This window comes from Podarcis tiliguerta, assembly GCF_965153285.1.
Source record: "Podarcis tiliguerta genome assembly, chromosome: Z".
NCBI classification, from domain to species: domain Eukaryota; kingdom Metazoa; phylum Chordata; class Lepidosauria; order Squamata; family Lacertidae; genus Podarcis; species Podarcis tiliguerta.
Window position 1 is genome coordinate 25,825,595 of NC_139553.1, and position 22,553 is coordinate 25,848,147.

General features: G+C 40.9%; 1 protein-coding gene across 5 annotated transcripts in view; it reads left to right on the forward strand.

Annotated features, from left to right (window-relative positions):
* Nucleotides 1-22,553, forward strand: part of GAB3 (GRB2 associated binding protein 3) — an 83,178-nt gene that overhangs the window by 15,521 nt on the left and 45,104 nt on the right. Inside the window, exon 1 of one of the 5 annotated variants that reach the window (XM_083423702.1) lies at nucleotides 7,096-7,276. The exons of 2 other annotated variants lie outside the window; for them this stretch is intronic. Coding sequence is in view for 2 of the 3 variants with exons in the window: in XM_083423699.1 (XP_083279825.1) it covers nucleotides 10,180-10,248 (69 nt within the window). In the remaining variant the exon portion in view is untranslated. Of the gene's footprint in view, nucleotides 1-7,095; nucleotides 7,277-9,338; nucleotides 9,554-9,685; nucleotides 10,249-22,553 lie in introns of those variants that run through there. 2 more of the 5 variants (XM_083423700.1, XM_083423699.1) reach the window with 2 other exon arrangements.

The following is a 22,553-nucleotide window of genomic DNA, read 5'->3' on the forward strand; positions in this document are numbered from 1 at the left end:
TGCCAATCAAAACAGCATTTGCAAGAGGTACCTACTTAGGGAGGAAAGGTGAGGTGAGGATTGTAAAGCACATTACACATTTATTTTTTTAGAGATGCTTGTTCAAAGAAGTCTCGAAAGTAAGTAGTTTTGGTTTCTATTCATGCTGTTTATCCTTCCCTTAAAACATAGTCTTAAGTTTAAGTGTAGATGCTTGGATTAAAACTTTAAATTCTCATTTGGGCATTTGGACCTTTGTCATGACAATTGGAGTGCTGTTTTTTAGGATGCTAGCCATCTGTGCCCTATTACAAGTTACCATTTCAGTATTCCTCTCATTGTTTTTGTCCTGCAACAGTCAGCCAGAATGCTGAATCATTGTTGAACTGTTTTGCCCACTCCAGGTTTCCCCCGTTTCCCCCCTACTTATGCAGTCTTTGGGGGTTTTATTGGCCCCGACTACTTTCCTCTGGAAGGTTGACCATGTCCAAATCTTGCCCTTTGGTTTTAGGATGTTCCTCATGCCTGACATACAGAATATAGAAACCTGAAGCCTGAACTAGAAAAATCTTGTCTAGAAATTAAGACATTCCTGTCCTCTTTTTCCTCAGGTCTGATCATGAAACTCTAGATTTTAGGAGCAGCATATTTAGCAACTGTAGTTTTAAAGATGCTTTCTTATAAAGTTACTATTTCATTCATGGATAATAAACAAATGCTGAATAATATTGCTGGAGCTATCCTTTGGTCCTGCAGTATGCTTATTGTTATTGTTACAAGGATTTAAATCTCTCATCTGAAAGTAAAATTATTTTGAAAATAGAAAGCACTTCATGTATAATGCAGGTATATTGCCATGTGCATTATACACCCACTTTTGATATTTACTAGTTCATTTCTTTGTTTTGGCTATTAAGGCATGGATATTACTGGGAAATAAATCAATATGGTTTCTTTGTTTAGATGGCGGCAGAAAAGAAATCATGCTGTTAATACGTACAGGTTGCCCGATTATTTCTCTGTTGGATTTGTTCTCTCCATTAGTTCCCCAGGATTTGAGAAGGAAAAAGACTGTAGCTCAGAGGCAGGGCACCCTCTTTGCAAGCAGAAGATCCCCAGGTTCAATCCGCTCCATCTACCGTGGGTGGGTGGGTGGGTGTGTGCTAGTAAAATCTTTTGTCTGAAACCCTGGAGAACTACTGCTTGTATTTGTTGAGTAGCTGTGGAGAACCTTGAAGTTAAAAGGTCATTTTATGGTAACGTTTTCAGGGTAGGATGAGTTATGGACTGGGCACTGCTTCCCATCTCTCCTCCTTGTTGTAAGTGAAGGAAAGAAGGTCTAACAAAGCATATTTGGAGAGAGAAAAAATCTCCCTGGCATGCATCCACACTATACATTTAAAGCATTATGCCACTTTAAAGAGTCATGGCTTTCTCTAAAGAAGGGTGTAGTTAGTTAAGGGTGCTCTGAGTTGTTAGGAGACCCCCTCCCCAATACACAGAGCCACAGTCACCCAAGTGGTTAGCAATCAATTCTTTGCAGTTCTGTGAGGGGAATAGGGGTCTTCTAATAACTCGCAGCACTTTTAGCAGTTCCCAGCATTCTTGGGGGCTGACCTGGCTCTTAAACCATAGTTTAAGTAGTTATTTATGTGTATAGTGCATATGTGGCCTATGCGAGGGTGTAAATACTTTACCTTCCGCTGTATAAATTTATATGTGTATATATGTACTTATAATCTCCTGCAACCCCCACCCCCCCGGGGCGGGAAGCACTTGGATCAAAGTATCAGTAAGGCCAGACACTCTGAAAGCAGTCAAGTGAATAATAATCTCTAAACTATCTTGTGGCTTTTTATTTTCTAGTAAATCAGATAGAACGGGTGGAAACATTTCCAAGTATTTTGTGTTCGTGAGTTGTCTATCATGTCAGTCTATTAGCTGGCTAAAAAGTGAGGGACAAAAAACGGTCAAATCCCCATTTTGAAAGATGTGAGTGCTACAGACTTTGAAATTAACGACTCACAAGTAGCTTTCCCTGCTTAACTTCCTATTTTTGAAAGAAACAACACAGCCACACACACAACCACAGTCTTTTAATATACCCTGACGTATATTGTCACCAAAACTGGATGATGATCAAAGTGAAAACCTTTTATGTGGTAAAATTCAAAGCAGAAGACTGCGGTAGTGATTATACCAGCGTGAAGCTTTATACTGTAAAACGTTCTCAAAGTAGAATCACGAGGAATGCAAGAACGTAGTGCATCGTGTGGAGAAAGAGGTTAGAGATATTTTCTCTCTCTCTCCCTTTTTCTCATAACACTAGCACTTCTGGACCTTTAATGAAGCTGAATACTGAAAGGTTCAGTCCAGACAAAACCAAGTATTTCTTTATGCAGTAGATAGCTAGATGTGTGGAATTAGCTGTCGCTGGATGGCCATCAGCTGTAAAAGACAATTACAATCCATTGAGGATCAGACTTTTGATGGCTCCTACCCACCATAAGTTTGCTTTTCCTCCACTGTTGAAGGTAATGTGCCTCTGAATATCAGTTGCTGGGAGGAGTCAGAAGTGGGGACAATTACTGTTGTACTCAGGCCTGCTTGCAGGATTCCCAGAAGCATCTGGGTCATCCTTGGGGAAATCAAGATTCTGGACCAAATGAGCCTTTGGCTTGATTCCACAGGGTTCTTCCTATGTCCCTAACAAGAGTTTGTTTCTGCCCAGTTCAGCTGTGATTGTCAATTTAAAGAGCAAGCTGGTTACAAAGTGTGGGGGAGGATCTCAGGGGCTGATGCAGTTTTGGGGGTCCCTCAGGCTTGGGGGATGCTTAGGCATTTCCCTGCATGGGCTCACCTCCTGTCACTGCAGTCTGTTCACTTGTCCAATCTGTATTAGCTCTTGAATGCTCAGAGAGGACTGGTAAGCCAGTAGTAATGGTGCAAAGGAGAAGAGCAGGACCAGGGGGCTCTGGGGGTTGCAGTGCTCCCCCATGGGGGCCTCAGCAGCTGCCCAACAATGCCTGCCCTGACACCAGCCCTGGGAATGCTCTCAATCAATGTATTTAAAATAGATTTTTACCATATCCGGGTCATAAAAGTCTCTCATTCTGTTCCGTGCCACTGTACAGATCAGCTCTGTCATCTCTGACAATATTGATCATCCACTCAGAAAATGAGTAGTTCAGCTTCCCTCCTCCAGTCCTCCCTCAGCCTGACATGATCAGCACCGTCAGAGAGCTGCTGTTATTGATCAGTGATCTGTGCATATTGCAGGTGCCCTACAGCTGAGACCCATCCCTCTGTGATTCAAGATACAGGGGGCCTTCCCTCAATTGCAGGCTGCTTGGAAAAATCATTGTGCAAATCCTTGTTTCTGTGCATGGATCCCTGTTCCTGGACCAGGGCCAAATAATAGTAGGCAACAATTACTTTACACCATGGGAGGCCTCAAAAGCATCTCAACCTTTGCTTAATCCTCTCTCAGATGGAGGAGCTAGAGTCATTTAAGATACTTACATTCAAATTTACTAAAAATATAACTAAATGAGTTGTTTCACTTTCTTATAACAGGTGAAATCTAGCCACATATTAAAACTGCTTTGAAAATGCTTTTTTAAAAAAATGTTTTTAAAAATGTTTTGAATTTTCCATAAGGCTCACCATCACTATCTAGTGTCACATTGTATATTGTACTTAAGACACACATAAAACATTTTATTTGCAGCTGTATAGCTGAGTCTGCTGTCTTTCCCCCAAGTTAATCTTCAAAACCATCCAAGTTAGGCTACAAGCTTCATTCATGGCCCTTGGTGTGTCTTTGGATCTGTGGCTGAAGACAGGAAATGGCACATCCATTATTAAGTATTCATATTGATTTTAACTGTATTTGTGTTGATTCATTTATTTCTTGTCCTGTTTGTGTTGTATTGCAATTTGAATTCCGTAAGAAATTAAAGAAACAACAAAATACATTTAAAAATCATGCAGCATCAAGCACAGCACATTACAATTGCTACAACAGGCACAAAAATGATTAAGTGGTCTGTCAAGACCCCCAGCAATTTTCAATTTTGCGGGGGAATCTCTGCTTTAAGAGAAATCTATAAGCACCATTAAAACAACTACAGCTTGGTCTCCCCAAATCTGTTCACTTTTAAAACCCTTTTCTCCTATTGCCAGCTGGTCATTTTGTTTTCCAACCACAGGTGTTGAAAACTGCAGCCCATTTCCTTTTGATGGTTGTGGTTAGTTGCACACAACAAGTATCTTATTGTGGGTTTGGTGTATTTTTTTAAAAACAAAGACCTGCTCTATTGCCATTCACTTTACAAAAGCAAAATTAAATTGTAGAACAAGAAAGCCGTGTGTGTGTGTGTGTGTGTGTGTGTGTATATATAAAAAAAATTAAGAGGACTTCATTGTTCTTATCTGAATTCATATCCTGTTTAGGATGCTGTGTGTGTGTGTGTGTGTGTGTGTGAGAGAGAGAGAGAGAGAGAGAGAGAGAAACCCAACAAAATAATTACTGGAGCATTGGGTGATATCCAGCTGAGTCATAGGTAGAACAGACCCATTGGGTATATTCTGAGCATGACTAATGTTGGATATCATCCATTGTTTCTCTCCCTCCACCCCCTTTGATAGTATCCAGAAACAAAGATTCTTGGATGGAAAGTTCAATAACAGAAGTAACTGTTCACGGCCAAAGTGATGTCCACAGTAAAATTAGCTTCAGACATCCATTTTGAGAGTGTGTGGTTGCCCTCCCTTTTGCTGCTTGTTCTTTATTCTTTATTTCTAGGAACATTAAGAAACTGCTCCATACCAAGTCACACCATTGGCCCATCTAGCCCAGTATCGTCAGCACTTCCTGGCAGTGGCTGTCCCGAGTTTGAGACAGGAATCTTTCCCAGCTGTGGCTGGAGAGATCTTCCTACGACCTATGTTTGAGTTGACACCCTTCTCCAGTGTTCAGTTCTGATAAGTACAAAATCCAGTAATGCTTTGTGCTTGGTTTGTTTAAACAAATAGGCCATGATGTCATTCATATATATATATATATATATATATATATATATATATATATATATATATTCCATTTTCTGCAGTCATTATTGTGTCCAGAAGGGAACTCTTTTAAGAGTTTCTGTAGCAACGTAATGCAGCCCATGCAGATGTAGAGAAAGAAGAAAAGTTCAGAGGGAGCTTATCAGAAATGAATCTGAGTGAGACAGCAATTTTAAGAGTAAATTATTTGGAAGTATTGGCTTCTGAAGGAGGAGTTCCGAGGAAGCAACAACACCCCCCTCCCTTTCAGCATCATTTTATCAATTGTTACAGCAAAAGCACTTCCATGGAAGTCTGTACTAACGGTTCCAAGAAGTGCTTGTTGACGTGCCTGCATCCTGAGGCAAGGGCTGTTGGGAGGGTCCAAGGCAACGGGCCTATCACATCTCAGCTGGAGTCACTTTGAACAGAGTTCAAAGAATTTCAAATTATTTCCCTTCAGTCCTTTGCATGTAAGACAAATTCAAGAGGCAAAGGTCTTTCTCAGATGTGGAAGTGTGAAAGAAAGCTTTTCCTATTGAATTTCTGCCTCCCTCAAATAAAGCCTATCAGATATAACAGTGGCAAATTTAGGGAGGAGCTGAGAGCTGATGTATATTGTATTACACAACCCTGTGAAAAACTAAAAAGAACACCCACAAAACCTAGATAAATATACTTTAAAATATTCTGCAGTAAGCTTCAGAATAGCAGATTTCTTAGCAGAAAGCTATTACATACCAAAACTCTCCACAGACCTATGTATCTTTTTTTGCTTTAAAAATGAAACAGCTTATTGGGGGTTTATTCCAGATACTTATGCTTCGTAATTAATGAGAGGGTTTGTTTTAACTCTTAGCATTCTGTTCTGTTCTATTCTATACTTTATTTATTTATGCCGGGTAGCAAATTTACAGAAAGCAACAGGAGGGATTTTTCAAAGTAGCTGAATGTTGTTTCTATGTATGAATGTGTTGATAAATGTTCTCTTGGCAAGTCCTTGTGTGAGTAAGCAGAAATAAATATATCTTTTTTTATTTCTATATCGCATATGATACTGAAAGGCTCTAAACATGGGGTGAGGAACCTTTGGTCTGCCAAATGTTGTTAAACCCCAATATCTATCAGTCCCGGCCAGCGTGGTCATTGGCCAAAGACGATGGGAGTTGTATTCCAGAATTATCTGGAGGGCGAAAGATTTCCCATCGGTAGTCTAAATAATTGACTATACATGTAAAACATGTACAGTAATGCTTAGGTCTTGCTCAGTGTCCAGGCTGTGAAAATTGTTACAGCATTTCCACAACAGATAGAATATTGAAAGCTGGTATTTCCATATTTGAAAATGATGTGATTAATACAAATTTTGAAAATGGGACATTTTTGCCTCTTACCACAGTGTTTTATTTTTAATTGTTTAATTAAGAAATGTTATAAACCACTTACTCAAATAATCCCTAAGTACATAGAATAATCCTAACAATTAATACTATATAAGTAAGGGATTATATCTGAAGTAGCACCATGTTTCTTGTTAATGCAAGGATTTAGCCTTGGGTTAGAATAATAGCACATACAGAGCATATTAGTCTTCTTTTGTTTTTTAAAGCAGGTTACAAACATTGATGTCTCTTGCATATTAGTAACTCCAGCTTGGTCCAAGAGGAGCAGGATGAAAGGAAAAATATTCCTGGTTATGGAATCTGAGGCTTGGGGGGGGGGCAGGGGGGTGTTGATTATTGACCAGATACACTGACCACACTATATTGCATGTTTTACATAGTACAGCCATGTTCCTTGTACCTGATATTATTGTGGGATTTTTCTCTTCCTCGTATCATTAATGCAATGAGGGGTATTTTCTTTTCTTTTTTTAAACAACTAGCTATTTCAAGCTTGTTATTTCCTTGACCCTCAAGACCAGCTTGCTGTTGTTTGTTGATGTGATTTCTATAGTTACACTGGCAGAAATATGCTGCCTTTCTCATTTGGGCCCCTCAATTCCAGAAATAGCTAGATAGAGCAAAGTGTTAATAGCTGGCGACTCTAGACATGAGTCATAACCATGGTGGCTGTGATAGCAGTGGAAAGATGGCATTGATAAGGCTCCAGAGTGTATCTTTAATCTTTAGATGTCAGTTACCTAACCTCCTTGTTAGGTACTGGGAGATATCTGTGTCTTGGAGGAGACAGAGGCACAGGTATGGTAAGACAAGGACTCACATGACACCAGTAGGAGGATCAGGTAAGCTGAGGTGGGTGGGAGAAAGCAGAATCTATACCAGAGGTGGAGGTATGAAGATAAGCCTCTGACCTGCTCTGAAAATATGCTAGCCTGCTTTCTCCAGATTTTTACCTCTTAAGTCACTTTACGCTTGAATGTGTCTACAATTGCTAAATGTATGGCTGGTTTTGCAGAAAAGCCAGGGGGCCATATGCACTATACATTTAAAGCAGAATTAAATGACTTGCCCAGAGAGTTCTAGGAACCATAGTTTGTTGAGGGTGATTAGAGTTGTTAAGAGACCACCCCTCACAGAGCTACAATTTCCAGAATGGTTTAGCAGTGAGTCTTGTCTTCCCAGAGAGCTGTGGGAATTGTAGCTCTGTGAGGGGAATAGGGGGTCCTTCAACACCCTTAACAAACTACAGCTCAGGACTCTTAAATCTTAGATTAACACCATGGCCATTTAAAGTGGTATAATGCTGCTTTAGGTATATAATGCATATGGGGCTCAGATTTGGACCACAATAAAATGACTGTGGATAAACAACAGCTCTGCGGACTTTCCCTCAACTATAAGTGGCCTTCTGGACCAATTTCAAAATGGCAAAAGCTTATGAAGGAGCTAGGAGGTCACTGTGGACCTGTGATTAACATGCATACAATTTAACTTTACCTCAAAGATCCTTTTTTTGCCAATTGTTCAGTGAAATAAGTACCCCCCCCCCAGCAAGCCGCCGTCTGAAAGTGGATGACAGATTTCAGTCTGCCTCAGCTGCCTATTTGGAAAGCATGCTGGCCTTGGGCAGGGGAAATTTTTTTGTGAGGATTAGGCTTTGAAGCTTTTCTTTTAAGAAGCAAATTGTTGCTCAGAAATCTGAGGTTTTAATCCAGGGGATTTGTATGCATCTTTTGTTGTGGAATGTCTGCAGGTAGAGAGGGTCTAGATTAGAATGCTGTGAGAATTGTCTATGATAGGACAAATGATTGTGAGAACTCCAAAACGATGATTGCTTTCTGTTTTGAAGAGGATAGCACACGTGTGAGACCAAAAGACACTGTGTGTTTCTCGCTGGTTGCAGCTAGACTTGCGACACATAATTGCAAAAGGTCGTGTTGTCCATAGATTGCTGGTAGATAGCAATTGCAGAGAAGCTTAGTCATCATCACATTGGTGTCATCAAAGGCCAACTAAATCAGAATCGTTCACCACTGTTTGGAGTAACTTGGTTTCTTATGAAACCCCTCACAAAGTACATTTCAGTTTCAAAAAAAATATTAATAGCAGGTAAGGTCGCAAATAGAAATTATGAAGATCAGGGTTAATGTATGGTCTTGTGGGCAGCAGCATTGTAATTTGCAAATCTTGGTTCACAAAAGGGGACTGAAAAAAGGCCTGTTAACTGAAAAAAGAGAGAGAGAGAAAAGTAAAGAAAAATATGATGATATTTTGTTGCTGAGCTGTTTCTTCATGGTTCTTGATTATTAGTATTTCTAAACAATTTTTGGGGGGGAATAAAATATTGGTGTTTATTTATTTATTTTAGTTGTTATAGAAGTACTTTACCACCATATCCGAAAGTACCAGGGCAGTGCACACTGCTAAAACATAACTAAAAAAAAAAGGTTTGCAAATGCTACAAACAAAATATCCAACTTAAAATACTCAAACAGACAAGAGGAGAAAAAAACCAAGATAATAAAATAACCATATTATTTTTTAAGGGTTTAAAAAGAATGAATAGCGTAAAATATATTCCATGGTGTACAAAACATATCAAGTAATCACAAATGTTGCCAAATAAAATCATATTTAGTAGGAATGTGCCAACCGTGTGATTGGTTTGGTCATATAAATCACAAACAACCCCCAAACTCAAGCAAGATCGGAGGGGTCTGCATTGCCCTTGGCCCCTGGTATCAGTTTTCAAAAATGGCAAAAAAATGACTTTTTAAAACAATAAATCCACAGAATAACAAGATACATCATTCTATCCTTGAGAGATCACTAAATAAGAGGCAGCTAGCAGATAGATTAATTGTTGTTGGCAATTAATAAAAAAAATAAGATGCTTGCCTCCACACCCCCTTCATTACTGCCCATTTGTTTGATTTCTTTCTCTAGGCCAAACTGGTGCCCTTCAAATATTTTGGACTACAGTTTCCATCAGTATAGCCAATTGTCAAGGATGCTGGGAGTTGTACTCTAACAAAATTGGGGGACCCCAGCTTGGAGAAGACAGATATAAACCATACTGAACTTAGATGGGCCTAAGATATATGGCCTCTTCGGTGACTGTGAGTTGTCATCAATATGAGTTAATCTGAATCAGGATGTTGTGAATTTGTAGTACAGCTCAAATAATAATTAAAAAAAAGCCTGCCCAAACACTTTAAAAAGTCACCTTGATCCTGAAGGAGAATTTCTTTTGTCGAAATGGAGCAGCTTCAATCTAGAGTTGTAGGTGGGCATTTAGCTGCATAATTTGTAATGTTCTTTTTAAAGAACTGAAACCTGCGCTAGCAGGCTCTGTTAAATGCCACTAACTGCTTTAAAGGTTAATGATCCAAATACTCTCTTGAGTTGTGCTCTTTACTCAGAATACCTCTTTGTTTACTTCCTTTTTCTGTTGATTTAGTTATACAAAACGAGCACTTGATTTGCTATTACTTGTTTATAAAGTCTGTTCCTCTCTGAGGGCGGCTGCTGTGCTGGTTGCGTTGGTGTTGCTGTTTACCTCTGATGTTACAAAGAACACTAGTGTAGCACCCTGTATTATTCAGTGAAGGAATCCTCTGTTTTATGGGTGGCACTAAAAATGGGACTGCTGCATTGATATGGTGGTGTTGTGGTGAAATCACCATGAGTTGGCTGTTTGGGTGTGGTGTTCCGTCTTGTGAGGACTTCTGCCTGTTTCTGACACATGTCAAGTTCAGGGTTAAAAACCTCCTGGAAAATCTTTTTGAGCTGTGAGCTGAGACTACACAGGGTTGTGAGTCATTATTTAACCTTCATGGGATCAATCATCATGTACAGTCACCCATTATTTAGCACCCAGGGCCTTGAGCTCTGTGGGGAAGCCCCGCTGGTGGTTCTGACATTTACAGAATGCTGTGGGGAACATGAGGCCCAGGGCACCCCTGAACCTTCCCCAGGCTACACCCTTTACTGGCCCTGCTTTGCACAGCAAACCAATGGCAAAACGTGGTTTCATTTCATTTATAGAGGGTTCTGAAAGGGTGCAGAAGTGCCCTATGGCAGATAAACTTGGAATACCTCAAGCAACAGTGTGTGACTGTGCGTAAGTAAAAGTGACTTTGGGGAGAGGTAAGAAAGGATAATACAGAACAGTCCTTTTGGTTCATTCATAGAATTCTAATATGTCATAATAACAAACTCTTTTGAAAATAGCCTTCTCAGCTAGATTGGATATGCAAAATACTTAAAAGTGGTGAAAAATAAATACATGTAAGCAATAGGATGTAAAGGAAGCATCTCTGCTTCTTTTTGTGTCCTGCAAATCATTCCTCATGTTCACATTTTTGTAATTTTGTTTCTTACTAAAATTCTTCCTTTCAAAAATTAGTGTACATATATGTGATTGTTCTTCTGAAGTATTGAAGATAGTGATGCAACTTAGAGGACCATCTACCATGAGGAGGCCACTTTCACACTCACCACAATGTATCTCCAGTCACTGGAAGAGATATTATCATGGGCATTCTTCAGCTGCATAGAACAGAGACTTTTACCATGTCTCAAGAGGAACTGGAAATTGTGGCGTTAGCATGGTTGGGATAAAATATGCTCTACCACATAGTTATACAGGGGCTATAGCAGGGGCTCCCAACCTTCTGGGGTCTGTGGGTACATTTGGAATTCCGAAAAAGTGATGTGGGCACCGCCACAAAATGGCTGCCGGTGGGAGCAGCCTTTCATAAAGTTGCTGCCTTGTCCTCTTTCTCAGAATCAAAATATTTCTCAGGATCACCTCCAAAACAATTTCCGCCCTCTCTCTGCAAGGATCAACCCCAAACTATCTCTCTTTCAGAATCACCCTCTCCTAAACTCTTTGTCTGGATCACACACAGTATCCCCCCCCCCCCCGGCACATAGGGCCTATCTCCTCAGATAATGTAGCGTGGGCACTCAAACTATAGCATTTACAAAACACCCATCATGTACTAAAGTGGTGTCTGTATCCACTGTCCAGTAGAGTTGTTTTTTTTTTTAAATGACAGTGATGGTGCTCTTGGGAAGAAATCATTCTCATGATTTGTTCTCTTGTATTCTCTTTTACCCTATGTTTTTAAAAGAACAATCTCTTTTAGGTCTGCTAGGAAACAGCCAAAAAAGAATCCAAGAAAAATGATTTACAGTCTCTAAATTCAGAACTTCAGTGTCAGACTGTGTACACACAGCCAAGGTTTCCCCCCTCCCATATCTTGGGTGAATTACAAAAGTGGGCTGTAGTGGAGACCACCCCTTCCTTGCACAACTTTTATCAGCAGGCTTCTCTTTTATATATTTTGCCCTCCTGCGGGCCACCTAATGTTTCTTTCCAATTAGTCACCCAACAAGTAGTTTCTCCTCTCAAAAGCAGGCCTAACAGACACAGCTATCTATCAAGTCAGACCAGCCCTTGCTAACACAATTGCAGGAAGTTATTCCACGTCTCAGACAATTCCCATTTCTATCTCTAGAAGAGCAAAAGGTCAGAAAACAGCAGGCAGTTGCTTTGCCAGCAATAGCAACATGGGCAGTTACACAGAACTCAACAGGGAGAGTATGTGGTAAGCGACTCTCTGCCCTCCCTCTCCCTGTGCCCCCTCCCATCAACTTTCTCTTGCATCAACATGCCTTGAGTTCCAGCTTCCGTGTGCAGCAAAAACGCAATTCACACTAGGTTTCAGAATTGGATTATTTCAAGGGGTTTCAAAGTTAGGGGTGGGTGGCCCAGGCAGTTGCCCAGAGTACTGAGCTGGGAGAGAGTTTCAGAACATCAAAGGGACCAGTCAGTTAATAGTCCTGTTTTCCATTCAGATATCTCTGGAAAGACCGCAAGCAATCATGACCTCTTCCATCTTTGCTTCTCAGAAAATGGCATTCAGTGACATATTGCCATGATGAACATAGGTAGGGAATCCTCACACAGTGAGCCATAAAACTCAGATTCACCAGCTTTCCTTTCCTTCCCTTTTTTAAAGAGTATTTTAAATATTTCTAGCATTTGTAGAACCTGAGATATGAGGCAAAATGCACAGGCACTATTTATTTCAATTTTTTGTGTGAGAAGCTACCCTGGTCCCCTCCTCTCAGTGGTTTACTGTGCCTGCCACCCACAAAAATTCCTGCAGACTCTTGTGCTCTGGGCTTCCACATAATCATTGTTGCTTATAGCTGTTGATAGTCTTATCCTCAGTGAATTTAGAGTGTCTGCCTTAGGCTATCTACTAATCAGCTAAAGTAAATATACAAACAATTGATTTTCTCTTATAATGCTGGCACCACTGACCAGCATGACCCATGTTGCGATGACATTCACTGTCATTATTTCCAGGAAAAATTACAACATAAATGTCTGCTCAACAAATGGTACACATCTGAGTGGTTTGGGTCAGCTCTGCATCTGAAGTTTTTTTTTTTTTTGCCTTGTAGGATACATCAGTCAATCAGCATGACAAAACTAGGAAGGTGATCACCCCACCAGTTGCTCAGTTTATCTTTGATACCAGTCTTTGCCAATCTGATATGCACCAGATGTTTTCGACTGCACCTGCAGCCAGCTCCAACCAGCAGTTCAGTGTGACTTACTTCTGAGTGGTCATGTCCACAATTGTTCTGTAAATGTGTTAATCATTCAAGTTGCAACAAGATTATCTGATGGTTTTGGCCCAAAAAGACTAGTATATCTAAAGAGACTATCATGACCTCTCTAGAATGAATGAGAGAACTGTTTTAGGACATTATCAAGCAAATAGAAAAATAGGTTGACATGCCTTTGGAGACATATCTAGGCTTATGCTCATTGAGGTTATTGTTTAATGATTAATTATGGAGTTCACTGTTGATGATGATAAAAGTTGACTGCGTCGTCACCCCCGTCATTGAAATCCAGATGGGCATGTGGGATGCACATTATTGTCTTGCCAAAATGCTTTAAACATCTTCCCCCTGCTGGATAGCTCTGCGTTCTGCTTAGGTTAGAGGAAAAATTTAAAGGTCAGTGGTGAGAATAACAACCCTTTTTCATGTCCAGACTCTGCTGAAAGGTATGGTATGATCATTTTTAATATGGTGATTTTATACTTGCCTGGTGGTAGGAAGTGGAAGGATTTGTTTTTCTTCCTGTAAGTTTTTGTTTAATTTGTACTTTCCTCTAAACAATATCAGAGATAGCCATAACAAGACAACAAAATATTCACCTTTGTGCTGAAACTGAGGCATCAACTCCCACTGATTTACTTAACTCTCACTACCGCTGAAACTAAATGGGATTCCAGAGTGCTTAATTTTACTTTGTACCATTATTTATTTATTTATTTATTTTATTTCTACCTTGCCTTTCTAGGATAGCTTTTAGGACAAGCCATTGAGGAGAACATTTTGTTGACTGCAATATAGAGGAGTAATTTTATTTGTAGGGGCAATTATGTTGTTCTCTTGTGGATGCATTTGTGGTATTCATGCTATTGTTGCAGCTACCATTGAAAACAAAGTAGATCTTGACTTGAAGAGGCACTTTGGAGAGTTTTTTGGTTTCATAATGTTCAGAATCTGATTGCCATTTTAAACACTAAGAAGAAATTTGAGAATTATAGGTCAGGTTGACTTTTAAGGCATCCAGCATTTATATTTCAGTTGAAATATGGGCAGCTCTCTCCCCAAAACAAGAACAGGATGTGATGGGGGAGCCCCACACCAAGACAGGTCTGGGAGGGTAGGACAGGAGGAACCTGTGCCTTCTAAGCTAGCTTAATGCCCTCAGGTGTAGAGGGCTTTGTCTCATTACCATTGTGGAATCTTGCTTGTGCTCACCATACATTCAAAGCTCTGTGATACCACTTCAAATAATCATGGTCTGGCTTCCCTCAAAGAATTATGGGAGCTCTAGCTCAGTGAGGTGTATAGGGGTCTTCTAACAACCCTTTGTACTCTTAATGAAATACAGCTCACATAATTCTTTTGGGGGAAGCTGTGGCTTTTAAAGTGGAATGCTTTAAGTGCATGGTACAGTATTAATGTGGCCCAAGTCAGCTTAGGTTTTCTCCATGGAGTAGGTGAAGCTGGCACCATATTGTCTTGCACCTGGGCCGGTCCAGCAACCAGATGTGTTCACAAGGGCAGCTGTGGTCATTTCTTTGGTGGATGATTCAGTGTGGGAAAGGGCAGTTGGAAATAGTTACTTCCATCAGCTCCCACCAAAGTTCTTCCATGCTTTTCTGCATCTCAGTTCATTATTGTGTGGCGAAGATAAACTGCTGAAGTAAGTCAGCTCTTTGTACATTATCCATTAACAGATTTTGAGGGTTCATTCAAATAACTATCCAGTCCAACTGCATGCTATTTCATCTCTCTTACTCTGCAGCTCAGTAATGAAATTCTCACTTGCATATCAGTTTATATTTTGCTGGTGCTGGAGCCTGAGTGGCAGAGGTTCTTCAGTAGTGCTCAACAATAGGTACCACTTAATGAAGCAGCCCAAAGAAACTGAATGCTGATGTGCTGCTTCTCATGCAAAACAGCAAGACTTTGCGGGGCACCCCAGTGAAACAAAGAACACTCACATCTATGGAATTCCACACGTGGCATATATTTTTCACAAAAGAGTAAGATATTTCACACAGACATTTTGTCTGAGCGCGCGCACACACACACACACACACGTGTGTGTGTTGGTGAGTGCAACGGGTGGGGAGAGAGATTCCCATATTGGGGAAAAAATTAAAATGCCTATCACAGATGGACAATCACATTGTATGTAGGGAGTTGGACAGTGTATATACAGTGGTACCGTGGGTTACAAACGCTTTGAGTTACAAACTCCGCTAACCCGGAAGTAGTACCTCGGGTTGAGGACTTTGACCCAGGATGAGAAAGGAAATCGCACGGTGGCAGCAGGAGGCCCCATTAGCAAAAGTGTGCCTCAGGTTAAGAATGGTTTCGGGTTAAGAACAGACCTCCAGAACAAATTAAATTCATAACCCAAAGTACCACTGTATATCCGTTGAATTCTGTTTTTATCGATTTAGGGTTGCATCCAACTCAGAGTAGACTCATTGAAATTAGCGAATGTAAGCAAGTTAAGTACCTTGATATCAGGGGTATACCCTGAGTATGGCCAGTGGTGGATATCATATCACCCTAAGTAATTTAGATTGTAACTCATAATGAGCACAGAATCATTTTTAAAAAATGAATATACAGCACAATGAACCATTTACACAGATGGTTTGTGGCCCAGATATGTTTTTGTTTTTTTAATGTTCTGGCTGCTCTGTTATAGACCTATTTGTTTTAGCATTACAGTGGTACCTCGGGTTAAGTACTTAATTTGTTCCGGAGGTCCGTTCTTAACCTGAAACTGTTCTTAACCTGAAGCACCACTTTAGCTAATGGGGCCTCCTCCTGCTGCCGCGCTGCCGGAGCACGATTTCTGTTCTCATCCTGAAGCAAAGTTCTTAACCTGAAGCACTATTTCTGGGTTAGCGGAGTCAGTAACCTGAAGCGTATGTAACCGGAGGTACCACTGTACTTGATTTAAAGCATTTGTTGGCATTACATGTATGGATCTACAAGGGCTGCTTTGCCCTGAAATAATAGTTATTAGTGTCCAGGTAATAATAATACACCTGTATCTCAGAGGCACACCCACCAGTGCAGGAGGTATAAATGCAGATGAAATAATAGAAGGGTGATCCCTTTAGAGACAAGTCAGAATGTACTTCACAGTTTATTGAAAGTGAGAGTGAGACAGAGAGAGAAAGAGATCCAGCATCGCTAATTGATGACAAAACAAATCAAAGTGACAGAATACTTCAGGCGCTATAAAAAAGACCATCCAGTTATTTCCAACTCAAACACAGTAATAAAGGGGGTGGTCTCTTTTGCATTGTTCAAAATAGTAGAAATGCATGAATATCTCACCCCCCAAGAGGATACTTGGTTGCATAAAATTTGTGTGTTTATTTCTGAATTTGCATTTTTACATATACATTGTTATTATAATTTAAGTAGAAATGTAATATATCTCACTATAGTGGGGAAACTGACCTTTGTGTTCATTCAGTCTGCTGTCCCGGTGCAAACTGTTGATGGGTAAATTTAAGGCCCCACCTGCTGTCTGCCTTTGTGGTTCTTGGTCTTTAAACTACTTGGTCCATCAAATACAAAACTGCTTTAAATATCCTCTTACTACAACCCTTAAAATTAGAGGATTGGCCTCTGAAAAGTAGACTATTATCAAAGCAGTTTACAGCAATAAAACATACAACTGTACAATAATACCATATTAAAAAGTTAAAAACAGACAACAATTAACCATTGAGGAAGGATGTATTCTTGATTCCCTGCATAGGCCTGGTGGAATAGAAAAGCTTTCAACAGGCATTCAAAAGTTAGCACAGAAGGTGCTTGCTGAATTGCTGTTGGCAGAGTATTCCACAGGACTGGGCCAATGGCACTAAAAGTTTCTCATTGTTGTCAAATGAGCCTCACCAACTCAGGAAACGACCAGTGGAAGCTCGCTGCAGATGATCTTGGTGATTGAGCTGAAATGGTACTATGAACCTGAGTTGTTCAGGGTTTTGTAAATTCATACAAGAACCTTGAGTCTTGCTTGGTAGTATTGGACTCCGAACTCGCAGTTTCCCTGACCAATTGGATTTTCTGATGGGGCTGATGGGAGTTGGAGTCTGTCAGACTTGAAGGGCCGTAAGTTCCCTATTTCTGCCAACACAGAAATGTTCAGATGGATTTGTTTACAAGCAGCCACTCCATAGGAGGCGAAAAGGTGACTTAACTTGTGCCAATCACACATTCTCTAATTAGCACCCATAGAGAAGAATTTAGAGGATTCTGGGAGGAAGGAGATGGCATGGAAAACCCATTTAGTGTTTGAGGAGGAGTTCCTTGAGCTTCATTAAGATAACAGTTCTACCGTTATTCTTTTTTAAGAACAGTATTTTGGGGGGGACTCTTGCAGACAGCCTCTTTGCCCAATTTCCTGTTTATGTTCCTTTTAGATCCGTGCTTTACCCTCATGTGAGATTAGACAGTTTAAGATGGGCTGTATAACTGTTGGCTGTTTTCCCCTGACAGTATGCTCAGTTAAGAAGACAAAACAGCAAAGAAATAGAGACTTGCAGGTATAGAGCGGCATACAAATTTAATAAATAATAATAGAAAAAGTACCCTGTTTGCTTAGAATGTTGCAAGAGATAGCCAGAATGAAGTAAAACCAGTTAGCCAAAGGGATATGCCACCTGCATTGCTTCTCAACCTCTTAGTATCAATGCAACCAACATCTGTGTTTATAATCACACATAAACTGCAAGAAAAGGGATTAGTTGACATAAACTGTTTTGTTTTTGCAAAAGTATGTGTGGGGGTTCCATTTGGAATCTTTCCATAAAAGCTATTAGTTTAATAAACCTTCTCAATACTTTTCAAAAAATTAACTGAAGCTGCAGTTATTTTGGTGTTGGCTATGTGCATTTGTACTTAGCACACCTGGGATGAGATACATGTTTAGCCAGTCTGATATAGTAGTTAAGCCCAGTAATGTGGAAGATTTTGAACTGGGAACTTTTCATAGGGTAATTTTCTTGGGAAATAGCCTGATGCCCTGGAACGTGATCTGATTTAGCGTGTTATTTTACTTGGATCTGGTAACACTAAAAACAGTGAAACCGGCATCTTTGCCTAAAACTGTATTTGCAATTGCAATTCATTTATTGTTTCTAGAGAACTTGCAAAACAGAAACATTTCTGTGGGACAATTAAGCTCCCATATTTTTTCACATGAATATTACTTCCAACCCTCTGGAGCAGATTTGGAGGGAACATTGGTGGTTACCAGGGCAAAGAGAGTTTGTAGAAGCAGAAGCCTGCTGCGCAAGTGGGCAGCAACCTGTCCTTCAGCGTGTATGGGCAGACATTCACAACTAATTCAAGACTTAATTGTGTTGGTTGTTGGTAAACTTCTGGGCCCCATAAATTAAAAGTGCTCATTCTAATCCTTAAAGCCAACAGCCTAGAACCAACTCTTACAGCAGAGGTGTTGAGCCTGTGCCCTCCTTATGTTACTAGTCTCCTATTCCCATGATCTCCAGATAACATGGCCAGTGGTCAAGAATTATCAGAGCTGTAGTCCAGCAACATCTGGAGGACCACAGGATCCCTTCCTCTTTTTTAGAGCAGTGGCTCCCAATTAGCTGAGTACTGCAGCGAGGAGGAGCAGAATTATGTGCCCTGGTCTCGACCCACTGCTGAACTTGCATGTTTAACTTGAGGCTTTGTCCATTGGGGCTTCCTATAGCTTGTGGATGTGGGTGGTGCTCTGGGCTAAACCACAGAGCCTAGGGCTTGCTGATCAGAACGTCGGTGGTTCGAATCCCTGCGACGGGGTGAGCTCCCCTTGCTCAGTCCCTGCTCCCGCCAACCTAGCGGTTCGAAAGCACAAGTAGTTAAATAGGTACCGCTCTGGCGGGAAGGTAAACGGTGTTTCTGTGCGCTGCTCTGGTTCGCCAGAAGCGGCTTAGTCATGCTGGCCACATGACCCGGAAGCTGTACACCGGCTCCCTCGGCCAATAAAGCGAGATGAGCGCTGCAACCCAAGAGTCGGTCACGACTGGACCTCATGGTCAGGGGTCCCTTTACCTTTATAGCTTGTGGAAGGGGTTCCCTTTTGCTAGGTTGTTCTAAATTTATATGCTTTGCTAGCTGCTCCCAGACATTGTTTAAGCCAATGAGGTCAGGGGCTGTGGCTCAAAACACCTGATAGCAGGAATTTGAAAAGGAGGAAGGAGCTATGTCAGTTAGCACCCTGGGAATAAGAAGTGAACAATGCTGATAAAGTTTCAAAGCCATTCCTGATGATGGTGGTGGTTTATTTAGTTATTCTCGCTGTTCAAAGGACTTCAAATCAGATTATTTTGTTGTAATCTTTATTTACTTATTTATTTATTTATTCACTTACTCACTCGTTCATTCAAAAGTGTTCCTTGGCTGCTCTTCAATGAAAATTATTCCAAGGAGGTGGTGTGCGAAGCTGTGAATAATACTATTCACGCAACATATAAACATATAAACATGATATAGAAAACAACAGGTAAGCTTCACAACAGCCAGACTAAAACGGGGGGGGGGGGGGGACCAACAACAGAGGAGCAAAATACCAACCCAAGTATCATCTAAAATACAATGGGCAAGCAGGAAGACTTTAAACTTGGGTCCAAAAAGGGTTGCATTGTGCTCCATATGCCTCTTTCGGGGGATCCACATAGGGCAAAAGTTCCCTGCATTGCAGGGGGCTGGACAAGATGATCCTTGTGGTCCCTTCCAATGCTAAAGTTGCAGCAGCCTTCCAGGGTTTCAGGAAGGGGACATTGTCAGGTCTACATGGAGATACTAATGATAGAACCTGGGACCTATCTGTATCGGCAGTAGTGATTAAGATGGAACATTGGAGTGACCCTTTATGTGTGTGTTCCTATGTAATTTAGTTATTATTGCCCCCATATTGCAAACAGGGATAGGAAGGCACTGCTGAGCCAGGACTCCCAGTGGGTTCATAGCAGTGTGTCCTTTAGCTACTACATGCCTGAGGTAAGGTGGAATGCATGATCCCACAAGATGCACAGAAGACTCTGGATGCAGTTATTTGGATCCTGACATTGTTAATCCCCTTTCCACAGAAGCTGAACTATCCTGCTTCACAATTGTGCTTCAATATTTCTTTTCTCACGTACAACAGCAAGTGAGACCACATTTTTCTAGGTTGTATAACTGAAATAAATTTATCAGTTCTTGATCAATATGGGATACCATATTTATTTAGGGGAACACAAAGATTTGTTACAAACACCGGGAGATAAAACAGGGTGGGAATTGTGATCTGGATAAAGACAATGGTTTAAAAAGGGTAGGGAACTCTTTTAAGACCATACATGGGTTTCCAGGATCAAGCAAACCTTCCAGTGGTTCATGTGGCCAAAGCAAAAGTGGGCAGAACAACAGGTGTAAATGTTACCTTTGTACAGTAGGCTAGTTTCTACACATATCCATCCAGAGTTATTGTCAGAGTTCACGGACATTCCAGCTAGACCAAAATACTCAAGGTGGTTATAAAGCAGGAGCAATAAGGGGTATGACCTGTGGAAGTTGCTCAGGGCCAGTCAGAGAGACCTGATGGGCCACATTAAGGGCCCAGGTGCAAGGCTTCCTGATTTAAGAAATACCCTTGTTCTCATGCTATTTTGTGTATAAGTCATATTTACAGGCTCAAAAAATATGCCTTTTGTTATTTGATCATTCCAGCATCCTATTTTCCCCAGTAATAAACCATATCTATTTATCTAACCAATAGATTAACTGCTTCATATAAAGATAAACTCTGAGTGGTTTACACAGTAAAATCCATGAAATCCACAAAACTAAAATACAGAGATGAAATACATAACTGTCACTATCACAGTAGACAGCAGAATCAAAATACTGAAACAGAATACTAAGCAGCGCAGTCTAAAAATTAACAGCCAGGAAATGCCTGAATAAACAAGCAAAAAGGCACCTAAAATAGGCTGATGCTTCTCAGAGAGTGCAGGGGGAGGGTGTACCAGAGGGTTGGTGCCAGTGCGGAAAAGGCCTACATCTGTATTGTACCTAGATGGGTGGTGGGTACCACTCTTAGACTTCCTAGCTGTTTTCTGCTGCACCTGGAGAACAGCAGCCTGTTGGAACCAGAAGATTTGGCCAGCTAGCCCCACCCATGAAGAGCAAGAACTCTGCCATCGCTGTAGCTGTTTTCCAAGGAGAAGCCTATTTATTTGGAGGCTGCTGTTGACTGTTGTTTGCTGCCAGCTCTAGTGTGGAGATGGGGCGATATCTTGAGGGCAGGGGCACTCACCTTAGGCAATTGTCTGTGGTTGGGCTTGCTCTTAGGTCAGAGAATGGAGAAGCTGGGAATCAGGAGGTGGGAGATGTGAGTTAACTTGTCTTCTACGTGAGAGGTGGAGTGCTGAGGATCTATATCAATGTTGAAACCATTTGTGCAACAATGTGTATCCAGTGTCACTGATTTTCCCATTTCATATAATTTTGATTGAGCTATCACACTTTCCTTGCATCTTTTATGCTGTTCTCCTTCAGCGTTAGAAATTAGCCAGGTGCATTTTGCTTCTGGCTACCAGCCACTTGCAATCAAATGAAGATGTCTAGGTGCCAGGATGGCATCTCCACCATCTGGATGTGCATGCATGGGGCTCCTTCGATCTTGACTGTTTTCACACATTAGCAACACGTCCTGTAGAATTCTATCCGTAATATTTTATCAGCACAATCAGAATGAATTTCAGGAACCAAAAGGTCTTATTGAAAAATACAACTTTCAAGCTGTCTGGCCCCTAAATGGCAACTAGACATTGCGTTTTGGCGACTGTTACTCTGGTTAAAGGAGCCATTTGGCACATAGCACTGTTCACTACTATGGGGACCTTTGAACAAAAAAGCCATAAATCACTAAGCCATACATTGTTTTATGTAACAATCTGTCAGCTGCTGCATGCCCAACAGGGCACCCTCCAAATATTGTAAAGGTAGACTGGGTCTGTACAGATGAAGGTAGTCTATCTGGTATCTTGGTTGTTCAGGGCTTTACACGTTAATAATGGAAGCTTGAATATGGTTCAGTAGCTCATAGGCAGGAGATGCAGTGCTTTTGGGAAGCTTTCCTGTAGGGCATGAAGGCAATAGCCTTTTCCTATTACCGGTATTCACATGTTACATTCAATGGGTGTTAAGTCTGTGTATCTGTGCACACAAATTGTTGAGCTGTACAAATCAACAAAGGGCCACTCTTTCACAGAAACACTCGTACCTGTGTAGAGATGATTTGCTCAGAAAGCTTATCATTAGTCCCCAGCCCAGAGGTTGCATTCAACCATAGTGACTAGAAGCTGTTGATAAACTTATCTAACAATCTGTCTGAATAGCAGCAAATTCCTTAAATGAACTGCATGATATATGTAAAAGTCATTCCTGTTGTTTGCCTTGAATCCCCTGCCAATCAGGAAGAGT